Source organism: Anomaloglossus baeobatrachus, chromosome 7, assembly GCF_048569485.1.
Source record: "Anomaloglossus baeobatrachus isolate aAnoBae1 chromosome 7, aAnoBae1.hap1, whole genome shotgun sequence".
In the NCBI taxonomy this organism is placed as follows: Eukaryota; Metazoa; Chordata; class Amphibia; order Anura; family Aromobatidae; genus Anomaloglossus; species Anomaloglossus baeobatrachus.
In genome coordinates this window covers 115,017,883-115,038,535 of record NC_134359.1, presented here as the reverse complement: position 1 = coordinate 115,038,535, position 20,653 = coordinate 115,017,883, and the positions used below count along the sequence as shown (strand labels likewise).

The following is a 20,653-nucleotide window of genomic DNA, read 5'->3' as shown; positions in this document are numbered from 1 at the left end:
GTTGGTCCGGGTGTGTGCCCCGGACCGAGACAGCAAGGTTAGCAGACGGCGGTGACTGTCTGCAGGAGTGGCCTATCGGAGGTGCCGTAAGGACCGTGGACGGGTGGTGGCCCGGCGGTACCGGACCGGTACACAAGGAGAAGCCAGCACCATAGGCAGGGGCCTTTCGGATCCCGGCAAGGCTAGGAGTCGCCGTGAATTTGCCAAATCCGTCAGTGAAGGGGACTTCCGGGTCTCCAAACAACTAAAGCGGGCTTTACACGCTGCGACATCGCTAATGCGGAGTCGTTGGGGTCACGGAATTCGTGACGCACATCCGGCCGCATTAGCGATGCCGTTGCGTGTGACACCGATAAGCGATTTTGCATCGTTGCAAAAACGTGCAAAATCGCTAATCGGCGACATGGGGGTCCATTCTCAAATCTCGTTACTGCAGCAGTAACGAGGTTGTTCCTCGTTCCTGCGGCAGCACACATCGCTGCGTGTGACGCCGCAGGAACGAGGAAGCTCCCCTTACCTGTCTCCCGGCCGCTATGCGGAAGGAAGGAGGTGGGCGGGATGTTACGTCCCGCTCAGCTCCGCCCCTCCGCTGCTATTGGGCGGCGGTTCAGTGACGTCGCTGTGACGCCGCACGGACCGCCCCCTTAGAAAGGAGGCGGTTCGCCCGTCACAGCGACGTCGCCGGACAGGTATGTATGTGTGACGGCTGTTGTGCGACACGGGCAGCGATTTGCCCGTGTCGCGCAACAGATGGGGGCGGGTACCCACACTAGCGATATTGGGACCGATATCGCAGTGTGTAAAGTAGCCTTAAGTCCCGATTGAAGGCAACCGTCCAACCGTATGAGAGAGACACCGCCACCGCCAAGGCACCAGTTTCTCAGGGCCAGCGCCTGCGGGCAAAGAGGGGCTCCTCCGGCCCATATCCAAGTCGGGGAGCGGGTTACCGGTGGGAACCCATCGCTACCAACATTACACAAGGTGCAAGGAAAGAGACAGTCACCGTTAACTACCGGGGAAAAGCAACAGCAGCCGTCCGTGGGAACAGTCTTTCCAGCCGTGTGTTTTACCGAGAACTGTGTCAACGTCTCAGGCTGAGTGAGTACCACCGTGACGTACGGCACAGCGCTGCCCCCGCGACCCTGCACCTCACCAGGCCCCGCACCTGCTGCCATCTTTCATCCTCCACCCCATCACTGGGCCCCGGGACAACCAACCCCTACCCATGGAGGGGAGAACTAACAACTCTGCTGCTCCCTGTCACCGCTCCCGGGATCCCCATACAGAGCAGCGGTGGTGTCCACACAATCACCATAACCATGGGTGGCGTCACGGACAATAAATCCCCAAAACCAATCCCCTTTTCACTCACGGGCGAGGAGCGCCGCTCGAGTCCCCGGGATCCGGCCCATCGCTCGAGCCACCGAGCAGCAGAGGCCGAAGAGCAGCAGCGGCAGCTGGACCCGAGCAGTGGGAGAGCGCAGCGTCCCCTCCTCCGCCCGCGACATATAGTTTTCTGACTCTGATTCTGTCTCTGTCGCTGCATCTTCTGAGTGTCAAAGAAGACGTAATCCGGGGGCCAAGATAGAAGCAGTGAGTGACAGCAGCGCCGCACCACAGCTGGTATCACACAACTTTTACCACTGCCACCTGATGACAATTAATTTGAGGGCGGTGCCAGAAGCTCAGGGGTGGTGTTCTATAATGAATAATAACACCTATATCACAACCCATCTAGTGAGACCATGAACCATAAGTAACTACACTGATAACAATTACATTTTTTTTTCTTTTCTCATCTTTAATTTTTTTTTCTTTTCTCATCTTTATAGAAAAATAATAAAAACAGATTGTCTCTACAAACAGAACCCCAATAGATGGGGGGAATGAAAATTGAATATAGTGGGGACACCAAGACGAACAATGGTAATTTAACTCAAATAATAGTACAATCAGACCATAATTAGCCTTAAATACAAACACAAGTGTGTCGGTGATGCATTAAAAAATACATCATATTGTTTACATAAATGCCAAAGGAATGGCATTAATCACCAAAAATTGGTTAATTAATATTAATACATTACACAAGTGTGTCAGCAATACATCACAGTATATCGTTATATCATTCACAGTATATCATTAACATGAATGCCTGAAAATGACATCATAATGCATCACCATACATCACAATCACATAATGGTTATATAAGTGGCATGATTTTACCTATAACTAAGGGGCAGCAAAAGTAAGATGGCGTTCCCCACACACTCCACGCACGTTTCGCATTCCTCAATGCTTCATCCATCCATCTTGGATGAACCATTGAGGTATGCGAAACGTGCATTGATTGTGTGGGGGACGCCATCTTACTTTTGCTGCTGCTTAGGTTTAGGTAAAATCATGGAACTTATATAACCGTTATGTGATTGTAATGTATGGTGATGCATTATGATGCCATTTTCTGGCGTTCATGTTAATGATGTACTGTGAGTGACATAATGATATACTGTGATGTATTACTGACACACTTGTGTAATTTATTAATATTAACCAATTTTTGGTGATTAATGCCATTCCTTTGGCATTTATGTAAACAATATAATGTATTTTTTAATGCATCACCGACACACTTGTGTTTGTATTTAAGGCTAATTATGGTCTGGTTGTACTATTATTTCAGTTAAATTAACATTGTTCGGTGTGGTGTCCCCACTATGTTCAGTTTTCATTCCCCCATCTATTGGGGTTCTATTTGTAGAGACAATCTGTTTTTAAATAGGTTTTTATTATTTTTCAATAAAGATGAGAAACTATTTTTTTTTAAGTGTTGTATAATGAAGCGAATTACAAAAGTGGTTAGGGAATAAAGAAAAGACCTTGTAGGTTCTGTATCAGCTCTTGTAAGGGAACCAATCACCATGATTTTCGTATATAAGCTAAAGCCAGTGCTATATTGGCACTATCAGGCTGAGTCTATACATACCTGTAGTGGTCGGCTCGGATGTTTAGGTTTTGAAATCCAAAAAAGTAAACTTTATAAAATGAGCAGCTTGTTGAGTGACAGTTTCACTGGAGCAGATCATATATTCATAGCTATCCCCTCCCCCTGTTTGAATTAGCATAAGCATCATACAAACTATTCACTTTGTCTGTGGAAGGACCTGTGTGAGGGGCGGGGCCTCAGCTACAAAAGCTGGATACCAGGTCACATGGTATGACCTCACACAGGTCCTTCCACAGACAAAGTGAGTCGTTTGTATAATGCTTATGCTAATTCAAACGGGAAGGGGATAACTATGAATATATGACCTGCTCCAGTGCAAGTGTCAGTCAACAAGCTGCTCATTTTACAAACTTCACTTTCTTGGATTTCAAAACCTAAACATCCGAGCTGACCACTACAGGTATGTATAGACTCAGCCTGATAGTGCCAGTATAGCACTCTCTTTAGGTTACATACGAAAATCCTGGTGGTTGGTTCCCTTTAAGGCAGTGGACATGCTGACTGTAGTGACTATAGTCACTTTTTAAATCTCATACCAATTAATTACATATTTTCTATCGTTGCTTACACTACATAAGCTATATGTCTTGCCAGCATATGAACATTATGTCTAATCACTAGTCACATCAGTAACATTGATGCTTGGTGCTTTGTTCATACCCTCTGGATCTCCGCCAATCAGTAGAATGAAGGCACTGTTGTACTCTGGCACATTCAATTGAATTGGGCTGCGGTGCGGTGCCAGACACAGCTGCATATATGGACAATTCACTGTGCTAAAGCGCTATCCTTCTGCCGACCTGCAGAGGCAGATCATTAATACTTTAGTATTCTTTCAGTTCATGCTCTAGATAATGGTGTCTAGACTCTCCCCTTTTCAGTTCTATATGTCCCACAGAAAAATATATTGATAAAGTGAACTTTTATAAAGTTGGAAACAAAAAACTTATTCGTATAAAAATTGATGTTGCGTAAAAAATTAAAAACGCCGTCTGAGATTAGTCATCGTGTATTTTTTTTTTCTCTCTCCGCTGATCCTTTTATCTCTGTGGGACCAGCTGTCATAGGAATTAATGATGCACAGTGGGTTTGAACTGCTCTATATTAGAGATTGGACTCTGCCGCCAATTACCGCCACGCTGTAAACAGCCATTTGAACTCGCTCACTGAGAGGAGAAGCCTTTCTGAGGTTCAGAGCAACAGAAAGTCTTTTAGACAGCAAACATGTTTTCTCTGTGATATCTATCCTGTCACATTATAGTACAGGCAGCGCAGACATAGCACATATGCTAACTTTTTGTGTACTCACCGTAAAATCTTTCTCGGAGCCTTTATTGGGGGACACAACTCTCTATGGTCCTGTATCCCCCAATGAAGACTCCGAGAAAGAGCTTTTATGGTGAGTACACAAAAATCTTCTTTTTATAAAAATGATTAGGGAAATGTTCCTGAAATAAAGTATGATTTCTTCTTAGTTTTCAATAGGTTGTTTAAGGGGTATCGTTTCTCCTTCTGGAGAGTGCCATGTCTGCATAAGGAGACTTATAGACTATGAATAAAATAATAGTATCTTCAGAGATTGATAAATTGAATAGTTTATCTGCATGGGTACAAAAGGGAAGACAACTGCGGCGCTGACCTAAGCGCAGTAAATGGTAAAAAGACTTGGATATAAATTAATTCAATGATCACCTTTTTGAAGGTATAATTCGCCTTGAAAGTAGCTGTATTGAGCCACGACAACTGGCCTCTCTTGGCTTGCAGCAATCCATGGACACTGTGAGAGAATCCTCCCTTGGATTCACATAGGCACCAAAAATCAAAACCATAAAAAAATCAAAGCTGTGTGTGATTGCGCTTCCGTAAGAGGACAGAGCGGGGTGATCTTTTTTAAGAATTATTTATTAATGTCCACATAATCCATATACTGGATACATAATGTATGTGGATTATGTGGACATTAATAAATCTTAAAAAAGATCACCCCACTCTGTCCTCCTACAGAAGCGCAATCACACACAGCCTTGATTTTTTATGGTTCTGATTATCTTCAAAGACTTAAGGGGGCTTTACACACTACGACATCGCTAATGCGTTGTCGTTGGGGTCACGGAATTGGTGACGCACATCCGGCCGCATTAGCGATGCCGTTGCGTGTGACACCGATGAGCGATTTTGCATCGTCGCAAAAACGTGCAAAATCGCTCATCGGTGACATGGGGGTCCATTCTCAAATATTGTTACTGCAGCAGTAACGAAGTTGTTCCTCGTTCCTGCGGCAGCACACATCGCTCCGTGTGACGCCGCAGGAACGAGGAAGCTCACCTTACCTTTCTCCCGGCCACAATGCGGAAGGAAGGAGGTGGGTGGGATGGTACGTCCCGCTCATCTCCGCCCCTACCGCTGCTATTGGGCGGCGGTTCAGTGACGCTGCTGTGACGTCGCTGTGACGCTGAACGAACCGCCCCCCTTAGAAAGACGGTTCGCCGGTCACAGCGACATTGCTGGGCAGGTAAGTATGTGTGATGGCTCTGGGCGATGTTGTGCGCCACGGGCAGCGATTTACCCGTGTCGCACAACAGATGGGGGCGGGTACCCACGCTAGCGATATCGGTACCGATATCGCAGTGTGTAAAGCGGCCTTTCGAGAACAAGAATTCAAGTGCCAGCCATGGATGTAGGAATCCTAAAAGTCAATATCAAAGCTTTAATGACCCTTGCAGCATTACTTCATTTTCAGACACATGTTTCAGGGTTTTTGCTCTTCATCAGTGTCAAGAAGGAAATAATGGATAAAGACTTTTAGGGTGACTACATGAAGTAGGTGGTACTAGAGTTGAAGTCCTCTTCCTCACTAAAAAGGTTATTTGCATATTTAAATTCTCAGGGGAGCATTGTATGGCTTATAAGTCTCCTTAAGCTGACTTGGCACTCCCCACAAGGAGAAATTTTACCTCTTAGGCTGCTTTCACACATCCGGTTTGAGCCGTGCGGCTCAATCCGGCTGTGAAACCTATGAAACGGATGCGGTGAAAACACCGCATCCTTTGCATACATTTTTTACATGCGGCCCATACGTTTTTTGCCGCTTGCGGCATGCTACTGAGCATGTGCAGTGGCAATAACCGGATGCGTTTTTTTCCGCAGCGCGCCACATCCGGCATCCATAGGGATGCATTGGGAAAAGCGCTGCATCGGCCGGATGCGGCGCAGTGCAGTTTTTTTTGCCGCACAAAAAAACGTGCCAGGCAACGTTCCATCCGGCCGCCGCATCGGCTAAATCTGCCGCATGCGGAAAAAAACGGACGGAACGCAAGGCCATGCGGCACAATGCGGCACTAATTAACGTCTATGCAGAAAAAACGCAACCGGCAGCAAAAAAAAAACGGTTGCGTTTTTCCTGCAAAGTGCCGGATTGTACCGCATAGCAAAAACCGGAGGTGTGAAAGCAGCCTTATGCACCCTATAAAACGCCTCTCACCCAGACAAATCAAACCTCCTGCTTTGCGCTGATGAGGAACAAATTCCCTGAAACACGTGTCTGGAAATGGAGTTTTTGGTTCGGCTTCCTATCCTAAGTCATATGACCCGGCTTGTTAAAGGGTAAATACTTTAGGAGTTCTACTTCCAATATGTGGCACTAGATTGAATGTCCTCTCTGAAGAGGTTATTTGTAGTGATGGGTGAATAGTAACCATTTGTGTTCAGATTATTCGTAATGAATCCCAAACTACAATTCTGGTATTCAGCACAAATGACAGACCTAATGCAAGTCAATGGGGAACCTGAGAAATTTTTCTTGCCTTTAACGTATACTGGAATAGTACTCAGTATAATAATAATAATAATAATCTTTACTTTTATAGCGCCAACATATTAGGCAGCTCTTTGAAATTCAGGGGTTCATATACAAACAGTCATAAGTAACTGTTATAAGAAATACAATAATTAAAGCAAAAATAATGACACCCCTGCTCGTAAGAGCTTCCAATCTATGAGGTGAGGTGGGGGTGACAAGGTACAAATCTTTATTTACAACGATGGTACAACCATCTTGAAGAAGCGGGGGATAGATAAACGCTGAATAAACCAATCACCAGCCAATCTTTGTGATGCCATTGGGTGCAGTGGAGTTTGATGAAGAATTATGTTCTGAGAAACAGTGTAGAAGGCCCTAAATATGGACAAACTTCTATTAGGTAAGGTGATGGGCCACCCTAAAAAGATGTGTTTTTATTGAGCGTCTGAAGCTGTGTAAGTTGTGGTTCATCTTAATTTCTTGGGGTAGAGCATTCCAGAGGATTGGTGCAGCTCGGGATAAGTCTTGTAGCCGGAAGTGGGAGGTTCGGATTAGTGCAGATGTTATTTGAAAGTTGTTTGCAGAGCGTAGAGAACGTGTGGAGTGATAGACAGAGATGAGGGTGGAGATGTAGGGGGGTGCCGCACTGTGGAGAGCTTTGTGGGGGAGAACAAGCAGTTTCTATTGGATCCTGTGATATATGGGCAGCCGGGGCAATGACTGGCACAGAGCGGAAGCGTCCCAGTAATGATTAGCCAGATAGGTGACCCTGGCTGCAGCATTAAGGATGGACTGTAGAGGAGAGAGTCTATCCGAACACGAATAATTACTATTCGCCCATCACTAGTTATTTATATTATATTATACTTTTCTTCTTTTGCTTGTTCTTTTTTTATTTATTTAACTTTTTTAATTGAAGCAAATATATATTTTTATTTAGAAACTGTTCAAGTCCATTTCCGCCCCTGTCAGCTCTGGGAAATCTTTAACAGGTATGTTTTTGACAATGCATACAGGTGTGATGATATTAAATGCAGGATAGGTAATCCACCTAATTTGTATGTATTTCTCTGCTAGATGAACAAGTTGTGATGGGGAATAAGCTGCTTGTTTATATCAGGTAGGTCACTAATACCATGCTTTTCTACTAATGTATTCAATTCTGCCATTAAATTGAGCTTCTCCATGAAGACAGGATGTCTAAGGCTATGTGTCCACGGTAGAATGTTGCTGCGGATTTTTCTGCATGAAAATCCGCGACTTTCGCGGCAAATCCGTACCTTTTCAAAGGTGCGGATTTTGGTGCGGATTTTTTTTTTTCCCCAATTCTATAGCCAAAATCCGGATCAAAATCCGCAACAATAATTGACCTGTTGCAGATTTTTCCGGATCAAAATCCGCGGCAAATCCGCCGCGGAAAAATCCGCAGCATGGACACAGCATTTCCAAAATGCCATTGAAATGGCTTGGAAGTGCCGCTGCTGCAGATTTTCGGAAAATCCGCGGCTTTTCCGCGAGAAATCCGCGGCAAAATCCGCGCATTTTCCGCAGCGTGGACACATGGCCTAAGGCTATCAGAAACTGGACTTTTGTGAAAATGTTAAAAAACAATGGGCTGTTCAAGCGGAACCTGTTTCAGGAAATGCTTTTTGGGGACTTTTTGGAGCACTTTTTCATTTTCTGCAGGGTTGGTTTTAAGTTTTGACAGTATCTTTTTCCTGTAACCTTCTTTTTGCAAATTTTTGATTTAACAGTGGCAAATCTGGTGCGGACTACATCAGAATCTGTTTCAAAAGGAATGACAAGCAATTTCTTTTGTTCTCTAAAGTGGGGAAAAAAAGGCAAAAAACTTTAAATATGAACAGCAAAAATGTTTTTCACTGAAAAGACTAGGGAGGGTCTTTTATGCATTTTTTAGGTTGACTTAGTGAGATTATTAGAAAGGGATCCGCTAAAAAAATGGCCTATCTGCACATAGCAACAGTGTCATAACGCGGATCGTCAATAAGCTCTTGCCATTGTTATCTCCTTCCAGTATATTTTTTCTCATAAAATTAAGGATTCACAACTTGTTATTAAAAATCTCCTTATTGATTGCAGTGGATACATTTTCCTGTGTATACACCCCGCCACTCACAGATCTTATTCATGATAGGATGTCACAGCAAATTCAGAATTAATCTAGAAAACTACAGTTATTAATCCTTCAACGTTACCAGGATATTGTTCCGAGAGCAGCCTTTGTATGGCAGGTAGAAAGGCATCTTAAAAGGCTTCTTAAAGGAACGATAAGCTACGGTACTATAAAAATCATACGTGTAGTGTATATTTTTTTTCTTATTGCACCTTCTATAAAAATTGTTTTATGAAATATGTAAATGAGGGAGCTTTGCTTCACCATTATTGTGGCCAAGAGCTCAGTGCACCATTTTGCCAGTCAATTAAAATCCCCCTCCCCTCCTCTTATGTTGATTGACAACACTGAGGGGGCAGGTGCGTTCTCATCCTCCTCTCTCGTCTGCAGCGGCCACTTGATGCACCCAGGATCAGACAGTAGTGGGGGAGGCGTGCGCAGGCAGACATTGTGTATGCATGCACTTGGCTCCTTTCATGGTGCACGCTCTCATTCCTCTTCTTTCAGCATCAGCCGCCCACTACTGTGTCATCATGTGTGCAGTGAGCAGCTGCTACCGATAGGAGAGGGGGATGAGAACGCACCTGCACACAATGACACGGTGTGTGCTCTTAGCTCCTGCAGTGTCAGTGCGCACAAGGCTGAGAATTCCTTTCTGGTAGCACTCCAAAATAAGTGCTGTGAATTAGCATAAGGCCTTGTGCGCACTGGGAAATGGAATTTTCTTGAGAAAATTCCGCATGCTCTCAAAGATTACCGCACCCGCGGTAAAAAAACGCGGGAAACCGCACCCGAAAACCGCATGCGGTTTGCCGCGGTTTGCTGCGGTTTTACCGCGGTATTATTCGCGGTATTGCCGCGGTTTTGCCGCGTGCGGGTTGGGATGTGCTTTATTGCATTCAATGCAATAAAGCACATTGAAAAAAAAAAAAAAAGTCATTTAATTCTGAGATGGTAGATAGACAGAAGAATAGATAGAGGGATAGATAGATAGACAGACAGAGGGATAGATAAATAGATGACAGATCGCTGCATTTCCCACGGTCGGCAGTGAGTTCACATTACCGGCCGTGGGAAATGACCGGTAATTACCTCTGCTGTCTGCTGCTTTCATTCAGCGCTGTGTCTGTGACAGTCGCGGCTGGATGTAAGCAGCGCAGGAGCGGTGGATTACGCCGGAGCTTTGGTGCGGGAGGGGTTAATAAAATGGTGAATGAGGCTTGTTTGTTTTATTTAAAATAAAGGATTTTTCGGTGTCTGTGTTTTTTTCACTTTACTTACGGGTTGATCATGTCAGCTGTCACATAGACGCTGCCATGATGAAGCCTGGAGTTAATGGCGGTGGTCCCCCACCATCATTAACCCCTTGTATTACCTTGCTGCCACTGCTACACGGCGGCAAGAAGAGCCGAGGACACGCCGGTGCTGCCGCATAATGTATGCGACAGTCCCGGGGCAGCTGCGGCTGATATTCTCGGCTGCCGGAGGGGGAGTGAGGCGGGGGACATTAACCCTGCCCCTCTCCCTCCCCAGCCTGAGGATACCGGGCCGCCGCTGTGTGCTTACCTCGGCTGGAAGGTAAATATACAGCGGAGCCCACGTTCTTTGTTTTCTATATTTCCGTTTTCTTTCTATGTGTGTTCTATCTGTCTGTGATGTCTGTGATGTGTGTGTGTGTCTGTGATCTGTGTGTGTTTACTCTCTGCTTTGCTTCCTCTTCCTGTAATGACATCACTTCCCTACAAAACCGCAGACAAGCGATGTACATTACCGGAGGTAAACCGCGAAATACCGCAGGGAATAACGCAGGAAAACGCAGTGAACCGCACAGAATTTGCTGCCTGCGTTATTCCCTGCAGGATTTCATGATTAACATTGGAGTCAATGGAGTGAAATCCCGCAGCGATGTGCGGAAAAGAAGTGACATGCACTTGTTTTTGCTGCGGGATTCCCGCAGCAAAACATGCAGCTGTCAAATTCCGCCCAGTGCGCACAGGATTTTTTTTCTCCATAGGATTTGCTGGTGATTCACTGCAGAGATGTTATGAACATTTTCTGCAGCGAAACATGCAGCAAATCCGTGGAAAATCCGCGGCAAAATCCGGTAAGTGCGCACATGGCCTCAAGGGAGGTGCCGAGTATTGTGAGTAAGGTGGCAGAAACATGAACTGAGCTTTTAGGCCCACCAATGGTGCAGCAAAGCCCCCTCCGTCACATATCTAATAACGCGTTTTTTATATAAAACACAGCAAGTAAAATCTGTATTACAAATATTCTATAGGAGCAAACTCCCTTGTATAAATGGTTTATTTTGTGGTTGATAGACCCCCTTTACATTTTTCAGCCAAGTTTCTGTTCCAGTATCCACCAAAGCACCAAACCAGCAAGCACCAAACAGCAAATAACAAAAATTTACTGATAACTTTAACAGAATCCATTTGGACTGCTTGGTAACAGTAATACTAACCAAAGTATTGTATAAAGTTGCTACCATAGCAATGATAGACTGTCTCCATAAAAGTCCACAATAGCATAAACTGTGTGACAACCACAAACCTACCTAGAAGAGAGAGACAGAAGGTTTCCAAACCAGTAACAGCCTCGATCCTTCATAACAAGGTCAACAACAGCCCCACTGCCCAAACCACCCTATGAATACTCATAATAATCATTTAGAAAGTGGAGTACAAAACATTTCTATTCTGCCAGAGACAAACTAGAAGAGAAGGCAAGTAAGAGAAGGATGGCAGAGTTTATCCTAAAGTAGCCACACACATGCTGTTTCATTACCTGATTTGTTATAATATTTTTCTTTGCATTATTTTTTATTATTATTTTTGTTACTACATGTTTGTTTCTAAGTATTATCAACTCTTCTAACAGTTCCAGTTTGGCTGGGAGAGCGTACCCATTAGGAGATATTGCAGAAGACCTTGTCCCACTGGTGAAGAACCAGGTTGGTACTCTATATTTGCCATTAGTGTTACTTTTTTATTATAGAAGTGGTTCACCCATATTCATTATTGGCCACATCAATATTATGTTGAGAAACAATGTTTCTCTCAAATGCCTTATATTGCCAATACTGCCTGTGAGCGGAGCTATTTGCGGACCGCTCTTCCCCTTTGCCTGACCCCCGGGCTCCGTGACCTCGGGTAGCCGGTGATGTCACGTCAACTTCCTGCTCACCTTAGATAACCGCAGCCGGCCCCATTCTCCGTAAGTCACAGGGCTGTGGGCGGCGTTTCACCGCTTTTCACAGCGCAGCGTGCTCCTGCTTGCAGTGCTCTGCAGTGAAGGAGGAGTGAGCAGGGAGAAGCTGGGCTGAGACGCTTGGCTGTGCAGAGCAGTGAAACTCCACCCACAGCTCAGTCACTCCGGGAGACTGGGGCCGGCCGCGGTGATGACAGGGGAGCAGGAAGTTGAATTGACATCACCGGATCCCCGAGGTCACGGAGCCCGGGGGTCAGGCAAAGGGGAAGAGCGGTCCGCAAATAGCTCCGCTCACAGGCAGTATTGCCAACATAAGGTATTTGAGAGAAACCTTGTTTCTCAACATAATATTGATGTGGCCAATAATGAATATGGGTGAACCACTTTTTTAAATCTTATTTGCATTATTTGTACCTGTTAAGGACTTTTTTTTGCCTTTGTGTCACTGTTTTCAATCGTTCATGTGCTATGAAATGGGTCTTTTGGATTTTGTATTATCAAAATTGTGGCGTATGTTGGTATAGTAATCCATTTCTGATCTGGAGGCAAATGGCATAGCCTAGTTACATAAAATTTTATTTGACTCACCCTTTGTAAATAATATTTATGATCAGCATCAATCCATATACCATTGGGTGTATACTGGCTAGTGAGTGCTAAAGTGTTGTTTTTGTAAAAATGTTTAGAATGGTGAGTTTCTTAATCATGAAACCCATTCTTCATTAAAAGGAACCTGTCACCTCCTCAAATGCTCTGTACCTGCAGCTATAGAGGTAATCTTATTATTACCCCGCCTTTATTCTCGCTTCCACTACACAGTGTGTGCGCTGTAATAACCCCCCTGCCCGTTGACTCCAACCCGCTCTGCAGCTAGTGCATGGAGTGCGGTCACTGTGTAGTGAGCACTAAATATAACTGCCCCATCCTCTGCAACAATGACTGAAAGCAAGCGGCTGTAGGAAGAATTAAACTTCATTTTCTCCCAGAAGCCGATGCTCCAGTAAACCAGCCACAGAGCATTTAAACACTATTTACTTGCAGATTAGCAATATACCTGCAGGTACATAGCATTTTCGACAGGTTCCCTTAAAATCCATATGTTTTCTTGTTGTATACTTTTTGGAACCCTTTAAAAACACATTTGACTGGAAGAGTTAATTTAAAGCATACCTCTCTTTTTTAATTTTTATTTCATAAATCAATAGTACACATGAAAATAAACAACTCTGTAATAAATCTTATCAGACAAATGTGCTTCTTTCTCTGCCAGAACTGATCAGTTATTATTATCAATGTATTCAGTGAAGACTTTCCCATTACAGAGATAGGACATGGCAGTTGGTGCTGATGAGATTCTATGTAGATAGAAGAGGGAGGAGGGGAGGAGCCCTAGAGTTGCATGCTATGTCCTGGGATCCACTACCCTTCTTTTGATTATCTGGCCTGGCCTGATGTCCTCACGATGCAGATGCCATTAGGTAGTAGATAGCTCTCAAGGCTCATTTCCAACGACCACAGATTACTGACGTGGCCATAGGCCTGAGTCCAGCAAATCGCTTTGCATCCATTGAACTGGTGATATTTGTTTTTCTCCAGGTTTTTGAGTTTCTGATCCGTTTGCACTCACCGGAGGCCTCGCAGGAAGAGGAAGTATATCCTTATATTCGCACTTTGTTACATTTTGACACCCGAGAATTCCTTAATGTTTTGGCTTTGGTAAGAATCATGAAGTTGTTACTCTATTCTGGAAACCATTTTTATACATGTAATGTTTTGCATTATGTATGCGGCCATCTTTGAATACTGGACATAATATTCAATGTGACAGATTTGTCTTTTTTAAACTTTGCACATTTTATCACTGTGCATACTAGGTAATGATCCACGACTTCTCTGTAATGCAGAAGTGATGTACATGGGATCACTTTCTATGTAGTTCTTGAAGAATACATCAGAACTGTTTGTGGGACTCAGCATCTTAGGGTCGGGGTGACAGCACAACAGTGACAGGTGACAGCACAACAGTGACAGGTGACAGCACAACAGTGACAGGTGACAGCACAACAGTGATAGGTGACAGCACAACAGTGACAGGTGACAGCACAACAGTGACAGGTGACAGCACAACAGTGACAGGTGACAGCACAACAGTGATAGGTGACAGCACAACAGTGATAGGTGACAGCCCAACAGTGACAGGTGACAGCCCAACAGTGACAGGTGACAGCCCAACAGTGACAGGTGACAGCACAACAGTGACAGGTGACAGCAAAACAGTGACAGGTGACAGCACAACAGTGATAGGTGACCGCACAACAGTGACAGGTGACAGCACAACAGTGACAGGTGACAGCACAACAGTGATAGGTGACAGCACAACAGTGATAGGTGACAGCCCAACAGTGACAGGTGACAGCCCAACAGTGACAGGTGACAGCCCAACAGTGACAGGTGACAGCACAACAGTGACAGGTGACAGCCCAACAGTGACAGGTGACAGCCCAACAGTGACAGGTGACAGCCCAACAGTGACAGGTGACAGCACAACAGTGACAGGTGACAGCCCAACAGTGACAGGTGACAGCCCAACAGTGACAGGTGACAGCACAACAGTGACAGGTGACAGCACAACAGACAGTTCTTTTTGTGGATGTTTAGTTAAATTACAGATGTAGAATTTTTTTAACCCACTGCACAGCCATAATGCATAAAGTATATGGTGGTGAAAACTGTAAAGGACCCTGACAAGCAGATACATGATGCGGACTACAGGCGTGTTTTTTTCATGTCATGGCGATTGCGCTGGTTCCTGCGCTGTACCCCTGCGATTGCACGAACCAACTGAGACCCATCTCTCACTACCAGGAGCGGTGCCTGCGCTGCTCTCAGCAGCTTAACCCCCTAAATGCTGCGATCAATCGTGATCAAAGCGTTCAGAAGGCAGGGAGAAGGATCGCTTACCTCTCACTGGTGATCGGGTCCCTGCAATGCAATCACTGGGACCCGATTGCTGCCATGGCAACCCTGGGTCATCATCATGGTGACCCCAGGTTACTGAGCTGTGGATCGCCTCACAGACCATGCCAGATGCATGGTGTGTTGGGCGAAGTATAGAGAGGGAGGAGTCAGCACTGCCTATGAATGGCATGCAACAAATAAAAAGTGTAAAATTCACAAAGTCATTCCTACTGTACTATAATGCAAAATGAGATTTTTAGCAAACAATTGATCAATAGTTTGAGCTACCCCTGCCACGTCACGACAAATCTCAATAGGGGGGTTCTACTCTATATAATATAATTTACCATTGTGCCATTCGGCCTCCTAAATATTTTAATAAGCAGAACCATATAAAAGCAGCACATATACCTATGACATCTCAGAACCGCTCCCATGTTGAAAAGACAGACAACTGCAAATAAAGGCAGCAGGTGCCAGCATATGCAGCAAGGCCACACACCAGCACAATGTCAGAACTAGCTAGTGGGGCGAAGTGTCAGTGCGGCGAGTGCAGCACTGACACTTATAATCCACTGCAGTGATTAAGCACAAGCACTGCAGTGGATTATATCTGCAGGAAAAATCACTGAAAGAATTGACATTGCACCAAAATCTGTATAATGTGCACAGCAATTCAGGATTCTCATAGACTTTGCTGGAATGCTTTTTTCCTTGAAGTATTGATTTGAACTGTACAAGAAAAAAACGCATGAAAAAACGCAGTGTGTGCACATAACCTAACACTGTAGCGTATAAAACTATCATTGAACTTGCTGTGATCTGCAATGTGGAAGGAGCTCAGGAGAAAAATAAAAAGGTTCTGGCTCTTGAAGTAAGGTTAAGAAAAAAGATATGCAATTTCTCTGGCGCTTTACCTTGTGTTTATGATGCTGCCACCTGGAGGCTGGCACTGAGAATACATCTAAGGCTAATTTCACACATCAGTTTTTGGCATCAGGCACAATCCGGCGTGTGCCTGATGCAACGGATCCGGCGCAGAATATGCAAAAACTGATGTGCCTGATCCTTTTTTTTGACGGCTCCAATATACCTGATCCGTCAAAAAACGGATCCGGCGCAACCGTTTTTGCATCCTTTTCGTCCATTTTTTTTGCTGGATCCGTTTTTTCCAATACATTGGAGCATGCTCAGTTTACAAAAACGCATGCGTTTTTTACCGCATTACGCCAGATCCGGCGTCCATATGCTTCCACTGTAAAACACGCCGTATCGCGCCGGATCCGGCGCAATGCGTTTTTTTTTTGCCGGACAAAAAAACCTTACAAGATACGTTCCCTCCGGCCGCCGCTTTAGGCAATTATGACGGATCCGGCAAAACCCGGATGCAACGCAAGGCCATCAGGCACAATCCGGCGCTAATACAAATCAATGGGGATAAAACGGATCCGGCACCAGATCCGTTTTACCCGTTTTTTTCCGGATTGTGCCTGATGGGAAAAAATCTGATGTGTGAAATTAGCCTTAGGAAAAAAAAGTTGTCTCCTATCCAAACAGTCTTCACCTGTCCTGCAGATAGCCAGCTATTCAGTTTAGCTTCAGTCCACATCTTTGTGAAGCACTTACCTTTGTGTGGATGGGTGCAAGTCTTAACAAAAGGCTGGAAACACATCTATGCAAGTAAAATCGGTCCGACTGGGCTGAAAAAAACTCGGCTGATTTTAGTTCACGTTAGGTGTGAGTGCAACGCAAGTGCGATGCTATTTCTGAATAAATTAATGATTTTACTAGCGTGTGTAATGCGTGTGTAATGCGTATTTTTTACTATGTCATCTGCCATTCAGCGCTGCTACATGGCCGCTGACAGCAGACACAGACAGCTGTCACTGAGGGTAATCGCGGCCACCGCTGGATCCTCCAACAGTGACAGCGGGTAACCTCAGTGACAGCTCAGCCGATCGCGCTACTCACCTCAGTTGCTGCTTGGAGGTGACCGGAGCGGCGGTGTCTTCTGCAGCTCCTGTCACCTTCATGCTGGAAGCGACGCTGGAGGTCCGTGGATTACGCCGGATATGGAGGGCTTTTGGGGCTTATTAAATTGGTAATGAGGGAATGTGTTTGTGTTTTTTATTTCTAATAAAGGATTTTTTCATGTGTGTGTGTTTATTTACTGTAACTTACAGATTAATCATGGAGGGTGTCTCATAGACGCCTGCAATGATTAATCTAGGACTTATTGGCAGCTATGGGCTGCCATTAACTCCTTATTACCCCGATTTGCCAACGCACCAGGGCAAATCGGGAAGAGCCGGGTACAGTCCCAGAACTGTCGCATATAATGTATGCGGCAATTCTGGGCGGCTGCTGGCTGATATTGTTAGGCTGGGGGGCTCCCCATAATGTGGAGCTCCCCATCCTGAGAATACCAGCCTTCAGCCGTATGGCTTTATCTGGCTGGTATTAAAATTGGGGGGACCGCACGCCATTTTTTTTAATTATTTATTTATTTATTTCACTGCACAGTATAGACCCGCCCACCGGCTGCTGTGATTGGGTGCAGTGAGACACCTGTCACTCAGCGTGGGGGCGTGTCTCACTGCAACCAATCATAGGCGCCTGTGGGCGGGGAAAGCAGGGAATACGAGATTGTTTAATGAGCGGCCGGTTTTTTCAAAATAGTAAAAGCCGCCGCAGCAATGAGAAAGCCGTGCAGCGCCGCGCCGGGGATCGGGGATCGGTGAGTATGAGAGAGGAGGGGAAAATGACCGACAGACTGTGAGAGAGGGACAGAGATAGTGACGGACCGACAGAGAGAGAATAGAGACCGAGAGGGAGAGACCGACTGACAGAGAATAGTGATTGACAGACATTGGGAGACATCGCTCGTTTCCAGTGTTTTAGGAAACATGCGAGAAATGTATTTAGAAAATCAGATGTCACTAGGATGGTGTGAGTGCCGTCCCGTGACATCCGATTTTTTACACGCTCCCATAGACTTGCATTGGAGAAACTCGCAGTAGAAACTCGCAAAAAAGCAGCATGCTGCGATTTTTTTCTCAGTCCGATTTGGACTGAGAAAAAAATCGCAGATGAGAGCTGAATCATTCACTAACATGTGTCCGATTCCAATGCGAGATTTTCTCGCATTGCTCTACTGCGAGAAACTCGCAAGTGAGAAGCAGCCCAAAGGGTATAGCAAGCAGCAGTTGATCGTGTGGTAACTTGAGGAATTGCTATTCTTCCTTCTTCAATGGTATTAGCTTCCCCACCCCGGGAACTGCTTTAGGACATCGCATGGTTTCTGTGTAAAATCTCTTTCCCATTACCATCACTGGGGGACACAACACCCTCCATTGTTTTTTGTTTCCACCTCCTGCTGTTTTTGCACTAACTTAAGGTACCGTGACACTAAGCGACGCTCCAGCGATGTCACCAGCAACCTGACCTGGCAAGGATCGCTGGAGCGTCGCTACATGGGTTGCTGGTGAGCTGTCACACAGGCAGATCTCACCAGCAACCAGTGACCAGCCCCCAGCCAGCAGCGCCGCGTGGAAGCATGCTGCGCTTGGTAACTAAGGTAAATATCGGGTAACCAACCCGATATTTACCTTGGTTACCAGCGCACACCGCTTAGCGCTGGCTCCCTGCACTCCTAGCAAGAGTACACATCTGGTTAATTACCCGATGTGTAGTCTGGCTATGTGTGCAGGGAGCAGGGAGCCGGCACTGGCAGCGTGAGAGCGGCGGACGCTGGTAACGAAGGTAAATATCGGGTAACCAAGGTAAGGGCTTCTTGGTTACCCGATGTTTACCGTAGTTACCAGCGTCCGCAGAAGCCGGCTCCTGCTGTCTGCACATTTAGTTGTTGCTCTGTCGCTGTCACACACAGCGATCTGTGCTTCACAGCGGGAAAGCAACAACTAAAAAATGGTCCAGGACATTCAGCAACAACCAACGACCTCACAGCAGGGGCCGGGTTGTTGCTGGATGTCACACACAGCAACATCGCTAGCAAGTTGTGCCTTAGCAGCGATGTTGCTAGCGATGTTGCTTAGTGAGATGTGGCCTTAAGGCTACTTTCACACATCAGTTTTTTGCCATCAGGCACAATCCAGTTTGTGCCTGATGCAACGATCCGTCGCAGATTGTGTTAAAACTGATGCAACAGATTCGGTAAAAAAACGGATCCGTTTTTTTTTTTCTCCTTTTTCATACCAAAGGGAGAGAAAGAGACCCCATCATCACTGCACACCGGCACTACCGATCCATCATCACCGCACACACGCAGGCACTACAGCCGCCATCATCACCGCACACACCAGCACTACCATCCCCATTATCATCACTGCACACACCACCATTACCGCTCCCATCATCACTACACACACACCGGCACTACCGCCCCCATCATCCCCGCACATACGCAGGCATTACCACCCCCATCATCACCGCACACACGCAGGCACTACCGCCCCCATCATCACCGCACACACACCAGCACTATCGCCGCCATCATCACCACACACACACCGGCCCTACCTCCCCATCATCACCACACACACACCGGCACTACTGCCTCCATCATCCCCGCAGATACGCAGGCACTACCGCACCCATCATCACCGCACACTCGCAGGCACTACCGCCCCCATCATCACCACACACCGGCACTACCGCCCCCATCATCAACGCACACACGCAGGCACTACCGCCCCCATCATCACTGCACACATGCAGGCACTACCGCCCCCATCACCACACACACACACGCAGGCACTACCGCCCCCATCACCACACACACACACGCAGGCACTACCGCTCCTATCATCACCACACACACACACAGGCTCTACCGCCCCCATCATCACCACACACACATCGGCACTACCGCCCCCATCATCACCGCACACACATGCAGGCACTACCGCCCCTATCATCACCGCACACATGCAGGCACTACCGCCCCCATCATCACCGCACACACGCAGGCACTACCGCCCCCATCACCACCACCACACACACCGTCACTACCGCCCCCATCATCACCGCACACTGCGGCACTACCACCCCCATCATCGCACACAAGGCTGCCATCAGGGCATTACTACTGAGACTGGTGTAGGGGGCCTGGTGAAGAGGGGGGGACCCGGCTGAGCCAGGGACAATTACATAGCTTTATTAAGCCCCGGTCCAGCCGTGCCCCGACCCCTCTTCACCGCCCCCAACCAGTCACAGCCGCAGCAGAGGACCCCGGCAGTGTTGCTTTTGCAACTATACACGTGGCTAATTTGCATCACATGCAAATTTACCACGTGTGCTGGATATACCGGGTATGCAGCTGCATACTCTGTATCTAGGGGGGGCTGGTGGTGCATCTGCCCCGAGCGCAACTGTGAGGGGGGTGCTGTCAGGCTGCCTGATGCGGCTGTGTGAAAGTCTGCCCGGGGGCTGCGTTTGCAGCCCCGTAGTGGGAACGGGTTATTCTCTGTCACGCTGGGGCCCTTGCTCACCGGTCAGTATTGAGGGCAATCTAACCTGTTG

The 20,653-nt window shown here is 46.4% G+C and overlaps 1 protein-coding gene across 3 annotated transcripts in view; it reads left to right on the top strand.

Moving 5' to 3' along the window:
- The window catches only part of VPS8 (VPS8 subunit of CORVET complex), a 347,729-nt gene that overhangs the window by 152,707 nt on the left and 174,369 nt on the right, over positions 1-20,653 (top strand). For all 3 annotated transcript variants that reach the window (XM_075317598.1, XM_075317599.1, XM_075317597.1), the window contains 4 exons: positions 7,748-7,799; positions 7,885-7,927; positions 11,825-11,897; positions 13,751-13,870. In XM_075317598.1, the coding sequence (XP_075173713.1) occupies positions 7,748-7,799; positions 7,885-7,927; positions 11,825-11,897; positions 13,751-13,870 (288 nt within the window). The remainder of the gene's footprint in view (positions 1-7,747; positions 7,800-7,884; positions 7,928-11,824; positions 11,898-13,750; positions 13,871-20,653) is intronic.